Source organism: Podarcis gaigeae, assembly GCF_964106915.1.
Source record: "Podarcis gaigeae genome assembly, chromosome: 12".
Taxonomy (NCBI): Eukaryota; Metazoa; Chordata; class Lepidosauria; order Squamata; family Lacertidae; genus Podarcis; species Podarcis gaigeae.
Window position 1 is genome coordinate 55,502,867 of NC_139688.1, and position 16,336 is coordinate 55,519,202.

The 16,336-nt window shown below is 46.2% G+C and overlaps 1 protein-coding gene and 1 long non-coding RNA gene across 3 annotated transcripts in view; one reads left to right on the forward strand and one right to left on the reverse strand.

Annotated features, from left to right (window-relative positions):
- LOC310828717 overlaps window positions 1-16,336 on the forward strand; it is a 296,140-nt gene that overhangs the window by 78,839 nt on the left and 200,965 nt on the right. The gene's annotated exons all lie outside the window — the stretch shown is intronic.
- Window positions 1-16,336, reverse strand: part of TBX20 (T-box transcription factor 20) — a 44,556-nt gene that overhangs the window by 25,666 nt on the left and 2,554 nt on the right. Inside the window, exons 1-3 of one of the 2 annotated variants that reach the window (XM_083706376.1) lie at window positions 13,275-13,524; window positions 10,071-10,311; window positions 5,056-5,220 (exon numbers count right to left, since the gene is read on the reverse strand). In XM_083706376.1, the coding sequence (XP_083562502.1) occupies window positions 5,056-5,220; window positions 10,071-10,311; window positions 13,275-13,338 (470 nt within the window). In that variant the 5' untranslated portion in view covers window positions 13,339-13,524. Of the gene's footprint in view, window positions 1-5,055; window positions 5,221-10,070; window positions 10,312-13,274; window positions 13,525-16,336 lie in introns of those variants that run through there. The other variant, XM_083706375.1, reaches the window with a different exon arrangement.

The window sequence follows — 16,336 nt, forward strand, 5'->3', positions numbered from 1 at the left end:
AAGCGGCAGGGTGAGTAGAGAAGCAGCAGCAGGGCAAGGAAAGGTGGCAATCCCTGTTTTGCCTCAGGCGGCAAAATGGTACACACAGCTCACCTGGATGCCTGCCACGTATGACATTCTCGAATCCACCTCTGCGATAAACATGGCAATCCCATCAATGCTAATCTGGGAGTGAGCCCTGCTGAACCCAGTAGGACTTACTTCCCAGTCAATCTGTCTCAGGTCCAGCTGCCTAACTAACAGCAACCCCAAGCCCACTTCCTTGCAAGTAAATTCCATCGAAATCAGTGGAACAGTCCCAGGTTAATAGGATTGAGATAAGCAATGTCTGAAACAGGCTCATTAAGTTATTCATTTGCTGGCCTGAATCATGAATGCCTGTTTCTCTTTTAAAGCTTTATTATTTCCTGGGCCTTTCATTCCTTTTGCAATCTCAGTCAAAATTTTATTTCATTAGCTGATACTTAATGCTTCCATTTTAGATTATTATTAAACAAATCCACTGCATTGTCTCTCCCCCCACCCAAAAAACGGAAGATTGTTTGCCTCTTCCTCTGAAGCTGTTCTGATCAAGGCTTGAAAGAAAAATGAATGGCTCATGAGTACCAACATAGTATAGTGACTGGACTAAAAAAAGGAAACTCAGCCATTCAACCATTAAGCATTCCAAGTCTCAGTCTCTCTCTCTCTCTCTCTCTCTCTCTCTCTCATCCTCTCCTTCAGCCTAACCTACATCACAGTGTTTGGAGCAGGATAAAAATGGAGGAAAGGGACTATTTAGAGAAAAAACAGAATATAAAACAAACAGACAAATCACTGGATAGTTTTACTCAGAGTAGAGCCATTGAATTTAATGAATGTGACAATAATAATAATAATAATAATAATAATAATAATAATAATAAATTTTATTTATACCCCACCCTCCCCGGCCAGAGCTTGGCTCAGGGCGGCTAACACCATTAAAATTACAGCAAATAAATAAATAAATAAATAATAGTAATAATAGTAATAATAGTAATAATAGTAATAATAATCCAATTTAAAATACAGATTGAAATGCAATTTAAAATGCAGCCTCATTTTAAAAGTAGCCCATAGATCAAAACCATAAGGCCAGGCGGAACAGCTCTGTCTTGCAGGCCCTGCAGAAAGATGTCAAGTCCCGCAGGGCCCTAGTCTCTTGTGACAGAGCGTTCCACCAAGTCGGGACCAGTGCTGAAAAGGCCCTGGCCCTGGTTGAAGCCAATCTAACTACCTTGCGACTTGGGACCTCCAAAATGTTGTCATTTGTGGACCTTAAGGACCTCTGCGGGGCATACCAGGAGAGGCAGCCCCGTAGGTACGTGGGTCCTAGGCCGACAAAGTCCCACCTGCACTTTACATTTAAAGCAGTTATCATACCACTTTGAACCATCATGGATCCTGGGAACTATAGTTCGTCAAGGGCGGTGAGAGGTGTCAAGAGACTCCTAATTCCTTCAAAGAGTTACAGTTTTCAGAGTTTCCTAGAAACAGGATTTGGTTGTTCAACCACACTGGCAATTGTAGCTCTGAGAGTGGAACAGGGGTCCCCTAAAAATTCTCAGCACCCTTAACAAATTGTGGTTCCCAAGATTCTTTGGGTAAGACCCTGATTGTTTAAATGTATGGTGCAGACAGGACTTTAGTCTGGTCCATTATTTTTAATAGGTGTTCTCTGAGTAAAACTCCATTGAACACCGCCCACTATCAGCACATAAACAAGAAACCAATTGTACTTTTACCTACCACTGAGCAACAAGTCATTATTTTGCCCTGTGGTGAATCTTGGCTTAGTCAGCAAGGAGTTAAAAGCACAAGGTGGCTTGCATTGTCAAGGAAACTAATCAACACTCTGTACCAATGTTAAAGAAACAAAACAGAAAACCCCAAAGGAAGAAAAGACAAGCAGAATATTTAGCTACAAGCTAGAACTCATAAGACAGGTATGTCTTTCAAAGGTTTGGTCTGGTTCATAAAGCCATTTAAGCTAGTCGTATTCTGGGACTGGGGACCTGCGGAAAGTTTCACAATAGATTTTTCCAAAAGAATTTTGCTCCTTCCATTCACAGCGCCAGGGAGGGAGAGCCGCTTTGCACGCTGACAGCAGGAAAAAGAGGATTTAATGGTCATCCGCAGTGAAGGTTTATGAATGGAAATGCTTTCAAATGATATTGGCTAATCCTCGTTAATTTCGGTCTCAGCAGTTGTGGTGCTGAAAGTTATTTCTCTACAAAAATGATGGGGGGGGAGCCTGAGGGTATGAATGTCACCAAGGCTTACCTAGGGCAGGGATTCCTTCCCCCGCACGCCCCCTTTCTCTTGAGAATCACCTATGTAAGTAAACTTATGGATAGATCTTTTCGACATCAACAAGTTAACTTCATTTGACTCAATCTCGCGAAGCACGCAACAGATATATTTCTATCTTCAACACTTCAACATATATACACACACATGTGGCTTCAGTCTACAAATAGTGATCACTGAAAAAATGAATTAAAAACCCCTGGAACTTAATTTATATTCGATTGCCAACATGCTTAAAGTTTGAGCCATTGAAAGTTTCAGCTTAATCTGCCAAAAAAATCCTCATAATACAATAGACAAAAGCATCAGTTGAAGGAGACAGGCCGAGACCACAGTCCTGTACCAGGTGAGTGGGATTTACTTCTGAGTAGACATGTATAGACTGCATAGTGAAGGTCCCATTTCTGAATGAAGTTTATCCACATCTGGACATTTAGAGAAACTGTTTTGATATATTTTTCCCCCATAGGAAAAAGCTTTGATGTGGATAAAATAGTCTTTACTGCCTGCCAGCCAAACTCTCTATCAGGAGGCCATTCCAAATTCTGAGGGCCACAACTGAGAAGCCCCTGTCCAAGGTAACCATACATCATATCTCATAATTTGGTGGAATGATGAGGTTGTTTTTCAGCCAGATTGACTCATTTCACTCTGTGCTGCATCTTATGCATGATGACATCACTCCAGGAGGTGGCCAGCGCTGCTGGATCCTATCGCCCACCACCCCAGCCAAGACCACCAGTGGTCATGGAGGACTGGAGTCATAGCCTAACAACATCTTGGGGAAAGGGTCATCACATCGCCTGACCCTGCCCTAGACAAACCATTCTAGGAAGTACCAGACGCCATTTTGGAACAGTTGTGGTAAGGAAGAGGTCTCATTCGTAACTTCAGTGTGAAACCTCTGGGGCCTTGAATGCTTCACTGGCAGGCATCAAAGAAACAACGTTCTCCCAGTCACTTACTGTCCAAAGTTTAAGGACTCAGTTGCCTTGGCGAACTACACTGAAGCATCTCAGGTGCCGTGGAAATAGAGGAAGGCTTTCCATGGGACGTGGGTGGCACTGTGGGTTAAACCACAGAGCCTAGGACTTGCCAATCAGAAGGTCAGTGGTTCGAATCCCCACAATGGGGTGAGCTTCCATTGCTTGGTCCCTGCTCCTGCCGACCTAGCAGTTCAAAAGCACATCAAAGTGCAAGTAGATAAATAGGTACTGCTCCGGCGGCAAGGTAAATGGCGTTTCTGGGCGCTGCTCTGGTTCGCCAGAAGCAGCTTAGTCATGCTGGCCACATGACCCGGAAGCTGTACGCCGGCTCCCTCGGCCAATAAAGCGAGATGAGCACCGCAACCCCAGAGTCGGCCACGACTGGACCTAATGGTCAGGGGTCCCTTTACCTTCTTTACCTTCCATGGAGGCCTCCAAGTGAGATAGCATCCGTGTCAGCACAGCTCTGACAGCAGGCCAGTTTGGGAGAAGGGAAGGAGTGGTTCATGGGATTTGGAATATTGCAGGAGTTGTGGAAAGAGATTTGGATCTCAATGTGTATTTTGAAACATCATGGGGAACATGAAGGGGTCTGAATTTAGAGTTGTGCTTGGGAAAACTAGCAGCTTTCCCAAGAGTGGAATGGCTTGGCTTACAGAGTCGGACTGCAAACTAAGCCAAGGGGAGCTCAGTTATTCCTAGATATTCTCTCTCTCTCTCTCTCTCTCTCTCTCTCTCTCTCACACACACACACACACACACACACACCATTTATTATTCAGAATTTCTGTGGATACAGAAGCTGAAAAAACTGAGCGGTTCAATTGAAAAAGGGATGGTGTCCCCTTGACTTGCAGAGCAAGTCGGCAATTAATTGACTGCAGTGCATAAACATGACCCATGGTTTAGTCTTCAGTTGAAAAAACAATGTAATTGCATGAATCAAGCTGTAATCTAATATTTTTGACTTGCACTTGGCCAAACATGCCTGGATTTCTTTGAAGTTAAAGAGTGGAAAGTATTGTAGCAAGAAGAAAATAATGTATATATTTAAAGGGTCATTTAAACTGTTTGGCACTAAAACTTTTGCAAGGTTTTTTTTGGGGGGGTAGGGTAGCAAATCCTTAAGATCTCTGGGCATGATTAAGCCAACGTTAATAGAACCTGTTTTGACTTTGATTAGATCACACCTAGGATTCGTGGGGGGCGGTGTGCAACTCTCCTTTTAAAATCTGCTTGCATTTAGCTGGATCATGCACACTGCCACACACTGCTCAAAATTTGGGGGGGTTTCCTATAAAAAAGCTCAACAATACAGCAGGGATGGACAACCCTTGGGGAAATTTCCTTGGACATAATCTGTCAAGAGCTGCAAAACAGTGGTGTGTGGAACAGGAGTCAAAAGTGGGCATGGCTAGGGCCAAAAGTAGATGGAGCCACCTCCTTTTCTCTCACCCCCTTTCCTTCCAGTTTTCCTCCTCCTTGCCACCTGCATAAAATTGAACCAAGAGCCACATAAAATTAGACCAAGGGCCAAATGCAGCTATAAGGCTGCAGACTGACCACCTTTGGAATGCACAGAACTTTTGGCTCCTATCAAGGATTTTGTATTCCTGACCATTGCTTTCAGCAGTTGTCAGTTCTTGGTCTTGCCCCAGTATTTCCAAAGCAACACTGAGGATTCACAGCCGAGATTTGAGGGGTGTGTGTGATGGATATGACTTGCACATGAACTGACCTTGCAGGCAGAGGGGGGTCCGCTTTGCCAGCAACCAGCCAGGAGGACCTGTGGTAGGCATATCGGTACCGCTTATTGTCCACTGGAACGATATCCATCAGCACAATGAACTTGGCTTCCGGGTCCACGCCCGAAAAGGAAACCCTAATGGTCGGAAACATTCTTCTGAAACAGACAGAAGCAAACAAGATGATGAATATATAAATAAGGGACCAGAGAAAACAGCCCCTTTGAAACTGATCAGAAACAGACATTATAAGCCTAGCCTACCAGAGAGACAGGGAAATTCCAAGCATTTTCTGTATATCTTTGTTTGGGGATATTTAAAACAATCCATATCTCCCTACAAATATACATTGACTGAATCCGCTCCGCATTTTAAACATTTAAAATGCATTTTAAACTGCAGCTTGACAGCCACATGCAGCTCCCAGGCAGTTAAAGAGAGAGAGTCCTGTAGGAAGACTTGTCACGTCCCTTCCAGCGCAGGGTGAGCAAGCCTGAGGCTGCAAGTGGAAGGAGGTGTAAAAACCACAACTGTAGATCCGTAGGAACACAATGGAATGGAATCCTCTGGTTGTGTGGAGCTCAATGGGGGAAATAGAGCAAGGAAGCAGCAAGCAGAATGGAGGCTATGCGGGAGAAGAGTGAAAATTAGTATAATAAACAGCAGTCATGGCTTTGGATATGACAGCAAGCTTGCGAGTTGAGGCATCTCACTGCACATCCTAACCTAGAGAGTGGAAAAATACATATGCCTCCAGGTTTTTAGATGTGTTGCCGAATTAAAAGTCGGTCATACTTCCATTCTGCATCATATCCAAAGTAAATACAGGGGTACCTCTGGTTAAGAACTTAATTCATTCCGGAGGTCCATTCTTAACCTGAAACTGTTCTTAACCTGAAGCACCACTTTAGCTAATGGGGCCTCCCACTGCTGCTGCCACGCGTCCACCGTGTGATTTCTGTTCTCATCCTGAAGCAAAGTTCTTAACCCGAGGCACTATTTCTGGGTTAGCAGCGTCTGTAACCTGAAGCGTATGTAACCCAAGGTACCACTGTAATGGTTTTCTCCCTTAGTGCTACAGATATGCTGTTGGCACACTATTTTATTCCCACTTCAAAAGCATTAAGGCTAGAGTAGGCATATTTAGGTCCTCCTTTTAAAAAAGCCACCATAGAGATGAGGACCACCTGTGTTTGCTCTCAAATACAGTGGTACCTCGGGTTAAGAACTTAATTCGTTCTGGAGGTCCATTCTTAACCTGAAACTGTTCTTAACCCAAGGTACCACTTTAGCTAATGGGGCCTCCCACTGCCGCCGCCGCATTATTTTTGTTCTTATCCTGAAGCAAAGATCTTAACCCCAGGTACTATTTCTGGGTTAGTGGAGTCTGTAACCTGAAGCATCTGTAACCCAAGGTACCACTGTATATTGTTATGAAGAATATTGTGGTGTTGATAAATGTAATAGCGTTGTATCTATCATCTGCCCAGGAACCAGTCAGGATGAAAGTGATCTGTTTTTTAAAAAATAAAATGTGCATGCCATTACCTAAGAGCTAACTTTTTTAAAAAATCAAGGGGAATTTTAGCTAGGTGTTTCCAATTTATATTCCTCCTTTCCACATGAAATGGCATGAAATTGTGGTATTGGGTTAAAGCCTCAGCGCCTAGGACTTGCCGATCGAAAGGTCGGCGGTTCGAATCCCTGCGGCGGGGTGCGCTCCCGCTGCTCGGTCCCAGCGCCTGCCAACCTAGCAGTTCGAAAGCACCTCCAGGTGCAAGTAGATAAATAGGGACCGCTTACCAGCGGGAAGGTAAACGGTGTTTCCGTGTGCGGCTCTGGCTCGCCAGAGCAGCGATGTCACGCTGGCCACGTGACCCGGAAGTGTCTCCGGACAGCGCTGGCCCCTGGCCTCTTGAGTGAGATGGGCGCACAACCCCAGAGTCTGTCAAGACTGGCCCGTACGGGCAGGGGTACCTTTACCTTTAAAAAAAGCAGCCTTGCAGGTGTTAATGGCTATTTCTGAATTGTTTAAGCACTCCCATGTTAAATGGGACAATAAAGAAGCAGTCCAATGAACTAAGCAAATAGGAACCTGTAAAATATCACAAAATGATGCAGCATGGAAGAGGGGTTGTGTCACTCGCTAGTGATTTCACAAGCCCTTAGCTGCACTTTTTGGGGAGGAAACCCCACTGAGCTTACTGGAGCTTTCTTCTGGGTAAACACTCAAAGCATTCTAGGTGTAAAAAGGTGAAATAGTGTAGTAAACTCAGAGTTGTTGCTCAAGAGTTGCATGGGATCTTGACAGCTCTTTTCAAAGTTCCTGTTGTGACAATGGCATTTTCCCAGCGCTTACGGAACAATATTTTGTCAATGGGAAAGTGCAAAGTTCCCACCACTGCCTTCATATATACTGCTTTCATTGAAGGAACAAGTTATATTTTAAGTATATAGTGTGTTAAATATGCATAGGTCAACACTTGTATCATGCAGGTACCTTTGCCAAAGGAGATGAGCTTGGTTGCAGAACCCGGCTGAGTTTTGTATAAAGGTAAATGTAATGGTACCCCTGCCCGTACGGGCCAGTCTTGACAGACTCTAGGGTTGTGCGCTCATCTCACTCTATAGGCCAGGAGCCAGCGCTGTCCGCAGACACTTCCGGGTCACGTGGCCAGCGTGACAAGCTGCATCTGGCGAGCCAGCGCAGCACACGGAACGTCATTTACCTTCCCGCTGGTAAGCGGTTCCTATTTATCTACTTGCACCCGGGGGTGCTTTCGAACTGCTAGGTTGGCAGGTGCTGGGACCGAACGACGGGGGCGCACACCGCCGCGGGGATTCGAACCGCCGACCATGCGATCGGCAAGTCCTAGGTGCTGAGGTTTTACCCACAGCGCCACCCGCGTCCCTGACACGTCCCCTGTATAGGTCTGTGTTAAATCCAGATTTCCTTTGTGTAAAATAGCCTTAAGGAAACTGTAATCTGGAAAGGCCCAGGAAGAGGGAGGGAACTCACTTTTGAGTGTTTATGAGAAGAACGAAACCAGAATCCTAAATCCTCAGACAGGCTTTCCCAAGTCTGATTAACCCTAGAGCTTTTAGATCTTGGTGGGACTTCTGCAAAGGACACTAAGAATGGGGTAACCAAGAAAACCTTTTAAAACAAACAACAAGTACAATTTCCCCTTTTTAAGCCATGGATTTTGGCTTAAGGAAATTTTGTAATTTAATTATTTTTATACGGGGTGTGTGGAATGTGCAAATTATTGGCAGAAATGAAAACAAGGAAGAAATGAGGGTGAGCATCTCCTTTGAGTGCAGAAGGTCCAAGATTCAGTATCCTAGCATCTCCATGTGGGACTGGGTGAAACCCCTGCCTGAAACCTAGAGAGCAGCTGTCAGTCAGTGTAGGCAGTACTGAGCTGGATGGGCCAATAGGCAGATTCCAGTGTTACAAAGCCCCCTGAATACACAGCAATTTTATGCCTATTATGGATGGGGTGCTCCGCTTATTAGCTGTAGAGGCTGATTCATATACTCATATACTGCACAAAGTGGACTTTAGTCCCCAAAAGCTCACGTCACAGTAAATTGAGGTCATCTTTAAGGTGCTGCTGTATGGGACGTGGGTGGCGCTGTGGGTTAAACCACAGAGCCTAGGGCTTGCTGATCGGGGTGAGCTCCCGTTGCTCGGTCCCTGCTCCTGCCAACCTAGCAGTTCGAAAGCACGTCAGAATGCAAGTAGATAAATAGGTACCGCTCCAGCGGGAAGGTAAATGGTGTTTCCGTGCACTGCTCTGGTTTGCCAGAAGCGGTTTAGTCATGCTAGCCACATGTCCCAGAAGCTGTACGCCAGCTCCCTCGGCCAATAAAGCGAGATGAGCGCCGCAACCCCAGAGTCGGTCATGACTGGACCTAATGGTCAGGGGTCCCTTTACCTTTACCTTAAGGTGCTGCAAGCCTTTTCTGTTTTTGTTTCTGCTACAACAGACTGATTTGGTGACCCTTCTGAAAATAGCATTAATCCATAAATTATATTAATGTAGTTTTTTTTAAAAAAAAATACTGGTTATTTTACAGATTTCAACTTGAAGGCACACATTTTTTTACTCTATCCTAAGCTTCTCAAGTACTGCTCATGCACTACAGTGTAATCCTACTTAGAAATAAGTACCATTGCGTTCAATAGGACTTACTCCAGAGTAAGTGGGTGCAGGATTGCAGCCTAAAACAAAATGAAACAAACAGGCCCAGACAATATCCCAAAGCTGGTTTTTGCACTGCAGCAGTTTGTATAGTTAGTATTCTACAGCTGTTCCCTCACGTCAAAATAAAAGGAAGCATAACATTCTCATTCTAACTATTACTCTGATATTAATAACCTTTAGGTGCAGACTACAAGCAAATACTTCAAGTGGTCTAATGTTATAGTGGCTGATACACAAGGCAGGCACATCACTTGGAGACACCAACATTCAACCCATGACATGCATGTGTTAAACAGCCATCACAGATCAAAAAGGAAAAAAGAGGACAAGAACCTTCATGTCATCTGACAACACCTCAAACTCAGTATTTTTAGCAATGAGGCGTGGAAGCGGAGAGGAGCAGATCAGCACCTTTTTCTGCGTAAAGGAAGCTTTTCTAGCACAATCCAGATGCCTGAAGCATGGGCTGGATAAATCCACAGCTTTGCACGCTGGCTGGTGATAAACTACCCCTTTCCCAGACTTCTGAGTCAACTTTTTCGCCCTGTGCACTTCTATTCTCCCCCCTCTTTCCTTTCAGTTGCTCCATTGTAATTTTGCACAACAAAAAAGCAAAAGCAGTTGTGCTGAAGCAACATCTCCCCCAAATCTCACACGCAGCTAATGCCTTGCTTAGGACCACCAACCAAAGCTCGTCACTATTTTGTGACGTTTTTGGTTAGTCCTAACGAAGGCACTGTCCAACTGTGGATTGTGGTGCCAAAATGTAACCGATTTCTTTGAAGGTATAGCCTTACCTCCCCGATTTGGTGATGATCATCTCGGTGCCCAGGTCGTGGAATTTGTCCCAGAGGTCCTTGGTCTCCAGGCTGCAGGAGATCTTGGCCATCTCCTCGCTGGGAATGATGGGCGTGGTGGGAATGAGGGGCTCGGTGCACAGGGAAGAGGGGCTGGCGCTGCTGAAATCCCCCGGCGGCGTTTCCAAAGCGGGCAAGTCGCCGAGCGTTTGGGAGCAAGACGACTTCTCCACGAATTGCTCTGCAAATGGGACAGAGAGAAAGGGCGACGACGGAGTGAGATCGCTGCTCTTGGTGAATAATCGAGTCACCACAGCAGAGCAAAAATGGAAAAGCAAGTCAGCCTGCTGCCAGGAGGAGCAGAGAGGTTAACCTGACAAACGCTAGGAAGGATTCCAGCAGAAAGCCAATAATAACCAGGAGGGGAACTGATGCGCCCGCAGAAGGTCCTGACTCCCGCAGATGAAAATGACGCGCACGAAATTGGAGAGATCGCCGTGGCTATAGCCGATCCAAGACTATCTTGGGGTCTCTTTTCCGTCTGCCTGTCTCTTCCCTCACTCATATGAACTTACGGCCTCTTTGGGAAAGCGGAGCCTTGAAAACTGCGGCCAGGATCCCGCGACATTCAGCCCCCTGAATTTCTCAAGCGGCAGAGGTTTTTAAACTCCCTACCGCCCTGCGTTTTACGCACAGCAACAGCAGAGGCGTTCGGGCGCTTTTAGGCAGGGAGCCGGCTACACACAGTCACCGCAATTGGCAGGTAAAAAGCAATCAAAACGCAGCGAAAGTGTTGCGTCTGGAGAGCTTTCTCCACTGCCGCCGCCTCCTGATTTCCATCGCGTCTTGTTCTCAAGATTTCAGAAGAGAGAACGGGGAAGAGAGAACTTGTCGGTTGCCTCGCAGACGCCTCCCCGAGACGGCTTGGCCCACTCTCGAAGCGCGCCACGGACAATGTTTTGCAAGCAAGTACAAGAACGCTGGCCACTTGCTTTCTGTGGCAAGAAACCTGTGTTTCATCCGCTTCACTTTAGATGTGAAGGCCTGGGAGAAAACGAAAAAGATTGCGCACGGGAGCTGGGTTGTGTGCCCCCCCCCCAGTTTGTCCCTTCCTCCAACCTATTAGTTTCTGAACAATTGGAGAGTAGACAAGGAAAGGGAATCAAATTTTACGTCCCGTTCTCGCTCTCATTTTTTCCCCCGGAAACAAGTAGTGGGGAGGGAACGGAAAATTATTTCCCCCAATTTTCCTTTTCCCCACCAAGCCTACACTTCTCTCTGCTTCAGGCTTGTGCTCGGGGTTCACCTGAATGAATGAATGAATGAATGCTCTTCATTTAAAAACAACCCTGCAAATAAAAAACTAGCGCGTCAACCTTCCAGACTTGCTCTGGCATTCCGTTTTCGCAGTGTATGTTTATTTATTTATCTTGGAGCATTGTCAGTGAGCTTTCACTTGCCACCTAAAGATTTAGAGGTTTGCCTCCTCACTGAGGCCTAGCACCTCGAAGTGTGGCACAAAGCTCCGTCCTTGAAAACATTTATTACCGTACAACGCGACCAGAAAGGTTTTAGCTCAAAAGACTTTGTGTAGATGACACCAAGCGAAAGAGAGATGATTTGCAATCAAAGACGCGGATCTTTTTAGGGGGTGCAATTTATTTATTTTTTAACGACCCTGCTTACTTAGAAGAAAGGAAGTACCTTTGAACTCCGTAGGCGTTTTTCTATTTATTCAGGATGAGTTTAAACTACTTTCCCGCCGCCCCCCCTTCCTCAAACGACATCGCATTCCTATGCAAGTCTACTCGGAAGGAGATCAGTTGGGCTTCCTCCCAGGAAAATAGGTATAGGAGCTGCATCTGGTTGCAAACAACGGGTGAAACACCATCGGGCCCAGCTAACCTTCCCAAAATTCAAAGCATTGTTACTTCTTTCCTTGGATTTCAATAGAAGGTGCAGGCTGCTAATCCTTTAGCATCTCCTTGGGAGTAAGCCTCGTTGCATTCTGTGAGACCAAGCCTAGGATCGCACCTTGAGCCTGAAATCCCAGGCACACTTACCTGGGAATAAGCCCCATTGAACTTAATAGGATTTACCTCCGACTAAACATATAGTTCAGAGGCTTCCCTCCCTCCCACTGTGTTCAAAGGGGATTTCACGAGGGGCTGGACATTCTCCTTGGAGTAGCTCTCGCTGAGCCTTCTGTGAATAAACATGTTTAGGTTCGCGCTTCTTGACTGGATCCTGCCCCAACTTGTGATCAACAAAAGAGCTACATAGAATAGGTAGCAGAGCATCTCTCTATTGTGGCTTGCTTCTACCTGCGAAGGGTAACTGAAATTAAATGGTTGTCAGTTACTAGTGAAATGAATTCTTGGAGTCAGGAGTGCCAAGTTGGCCCTGTGACTGTGGGCGCCCAGGCCCGTGGGTGTCAGGCAGCATGCATGGTGCTGGCATGGACATTTGTGGGTGCCCGTCCAGCCCCTTCATGGGGAGTTTTGTGCCCCAGGGAGTTGGCACCTATACTTGGAGTGTCGTGCTGGGACCAGGTTGGGTGGCGTTGGGCCGGTACTTACCTCTCAGTTTAACTTACCTCACAGGGTTGTAGTGAGGATAAAAGCAATGGGGGGGGCTAGAACTTGATGGAGAAGCAGCATATAAATATTAAGATATAGGTAGGAAAAAGGACCACAGATTTGGGAACCTTCCCAAGTCTAGAGGGGAAACGCCTCCAAACACCCTGCGGCTTCTGATCGTCCTGGTCAGTCTTCCAAAGTGATCACAAGTTCTTCTGATTGGATTTCTTTCTCCAGTCCCTCCGCCTGGAGAGAGGCTGTTTCCAAAAGAAACCCCCATTTTCATCAGGCGAGGGGACCGAGCGGGAAATGAAGTCATCGCTTGACCTCCTGGCGTTGTAACTCCCCGTGGGGCGCTATCAGATGTAGGTATCGCGAGCAAGCCTCACCTTCCGCACAAGTCTAGAGCTCAAGTGCCATAAACTGGAGAAGAAATGCGAAGGAAACTGATCCAGCTGGAGAAAGTAAGTCAGAGATCCCCCCCAACGCCCCAGCTGCATTCAGAAAATCGGGATCTAGTGGTTTGTGCGCAGTCGGGATGGAGGCGAGAGAGGCTTGATTGTGCTTTAGCTAAAACCAGATCTTAATTCTAAAACTCTCAGGATGTAACCCCACGTCCACTTACCTGGGAGTAAGCCCCATTGAACTCGGGGGGGCTTACTTCTGAGTAGGCTTAAATTGGATTGCATTGTAAAGCCCCGGGCCCCCTCTTAGCAGCTGCTTGTTAAATCCAGTCCAGGGGCCAGCATCCACCGGGAATTTTTCTCAAATGTGCTCAGGAGGCTTGCGCAGGAGAACTTCTCCTGCTGGTCGCGCGCCTCAGCGCTGTTGGAAGCCAACTGATAAGGGCCCAGTTACTTTGAAGGCAGGGAGCCTGTCTAAATGCCCCGATTATCGCCGCCCTTAAATAAAGAAACCACTTGAGGGGCTTCGTGGTGGTTGGCGGTGGAGGGAGACTTTATCCAGCTGGCGTCCGAAGCGAGCGGCGCGCTATGGAAGGGAAACCCAAAATAGAACTGGTCCCAGATGGGCAGGATCGGACCAGCTACGCCGGCGGCCCATTCCCAACCAACTCACAGGACGCATCCTGTGCCAAGATTCGGGGCCGCACCAGCCGGAGACTGATCCCAAGCATTTCACCCACTAAATGCCAGAAAACACACACCACCAATTGGTTAGATACTTGTTTCCAACCGTATTAGCCCAGTGAAAGGTTGCGACTCCCTGAGATGTTAAAAACGGCTGAGATTTCCTTCCCAAGGAAATATGCGCCGGTTTGGAGCACGTAAGATGTGCGCTGCCATCCCAAGCGAAAACCCCATTCAATTCAGTGGAATCTACTTCCAATAATGAAGCACATCTAATTGTCCAGTCCAGTCCAGGTCTCATAAGGCAGGCTCGAAGCCTGATCCTGACAATGGTGTAGGACTGAGGATTGGAGTGATCATTCTGTGATATTATGGCAGTGGGCAAAGCTGTGTTGTAACCTTGGAAATAAAGTCAAGGAGGGGTGGGGAGAAAAAGCCTGATTCTCGACCCCTTTAGTCAGGATAAATATTTCAGCTTCAGAGGGATCGGACAGATGTAAAACCTCGGGCTTTATTCAAAGTCAGAGTGCGCTCAAATCCAAATAACTTCGTGGCTGGGTTGCCCAGCTCACTGATCCAGTGTAAACTTCGGAATTGAGGGTGGTATTAAAATAATTACGGTTTGGAAAGGGACATAACTAAGGATGACATATGCATCCAAACTTGGGGGTGGACAAAACGTCTCTGTTCCTAACACTCTTCCAAGGTTCCCCGCAGGGCGCAAACTGACCGGTAGTTTCACGCACCATTGAAAGGAATGAACTCTGCTTTTACGCAGTCTCGCTCCTTTGAAATGGGGTTTATTTAGGGAGAAACGCTCAGGTGGGTTGTGGCTTTCCTTGGGACTTCTAACAGTCTGCACGGAAACCACTGCGTCTCCCTCGATCCAGGGTGTATAAACGCATCCACACAGGATCTCACCCTCCGGAAATCTCAAACTCATATCTCACCTTCCAGCAAGGGACTTAAACGCAATGGATGCTTTGTGGCAATTGTTTGGTTTTGCGTTCCGTACCCCGCCCTGGTATCTGTATCGATGGAAGGCGGGTTACACATATTTATGATAAATATATAAATAAAAGTACTATGAAAAGAGGACAGCACTCGTTTTATTGGGATTTTAGCAGGAACCTCTGTCAGGTTTTTGTTGTTCAATGGTTTTGTCACTCTCTTAAGCACGATTATGTCAACGGGACACCCTCTAGAAAGCCAGTTTTTAGTTGATTAAACTAGTGGCACAAAATACCCCATAACTCTCTCCCACTGAGATCTAGCGATTTTTTAATTCAGAGTGCCGAAGACACTCGAGGGACGTTCTAAGACTTTGGTTTTCAGTCCTGGTGTAACCTTTCAAGCGCATTTTAAAGCACACGCTGCCAAGAATCCTGGGAACTGTTATTTACCAACACCCAGAACTACAGTTCCCAGCAAACTATGGTTCCCAGGATTAATTGGGGGAGGGGTGCGCTTTAAGTGTATGGCGCGAACACAGCCAAGTTGCGTCTCACACGTTCAACAGTGACTCCTAGCTCCAACGCATAAGAATGGATTTCCCAGAGAGCTGTCCCATTGGGATTAAATGGACCGAATTAGATCGAAGTGTAACCCCCAGTTCACGGCAACGGAATCCACTTCCGAGCAAAGCCAACCGTATCTGTGACTCTGGCTCTAATCAGCCGCTGGGCGCGCAAGACTCCGCGGTTGAGTCTGGGAAATGGGCTGAACAGAAGAGACGGCAAGTTGGGCCTACACTTCCAATGGAAGAAGGAAGAGGGGAGCTAGAAGGCGAGGCATGTCTACAGCGAGTCGATTTGGAACGCGCTCCAAAGAAAACCCAGTACCCTCGGCCTCCGGTTTCTTCCTCAGCAAGGGACCAAACAAGGAAACCGAATCAAAACAAATCGAGATTCCGCCCGGTCCAATCTCTTGGTGATCATCTTAGTCGGTTTAACAGAACTCAAGGATATGGTCGTACCGAATCTCTTTCAACCAGTCCAGGATCTTTCTGCTCATTTTTACTTAAAAACTGCCGTGGGAGGCGGGAAGTAATATTTTCTTTAAAGCAGGCGCAAAGGCAAGTCTATGCAACCACGAGCCAGTCCATACTCGGAACAGGGGGGAAAAGAGGCTGTAAATAACCGGAAACAAATTCGCTGTGACCGAAGCTCAGAAAGATAAAGTATAAAATTATCTTTAAAGTACGATGTTTAGGACGAGGGAGCGGTTTCTATTTTCTACGAAAGTTTCTTAAGCATACGCATTGCTTATACTGAATGCATCTTTCTCGTACTTAAAAGCCTTCGAATTTTTGTTTTGTCTGTTTAAATTACCCTTTTTTTAACAACGCCAATGAGAACTCTGGCTCTTCCTAATAACAAAACGCAATATCAGAGTATAATTAGGAAAACCATTAGTTGAGGAGGAGGGAAGTCTCAGGCCAAGATGACCAATAAGTTTTTATATATTATATGTAAAATGGACGTTTTGTCAAATTTTTAAAAATAAAATTTAATTGAAATTATATAAAGAGAGAGAGAACTCTCGCTCTTCCTTTCATTCTTCTTTCATTCTTCACCAAGAGAAAAAGGTAGTTTTCTAA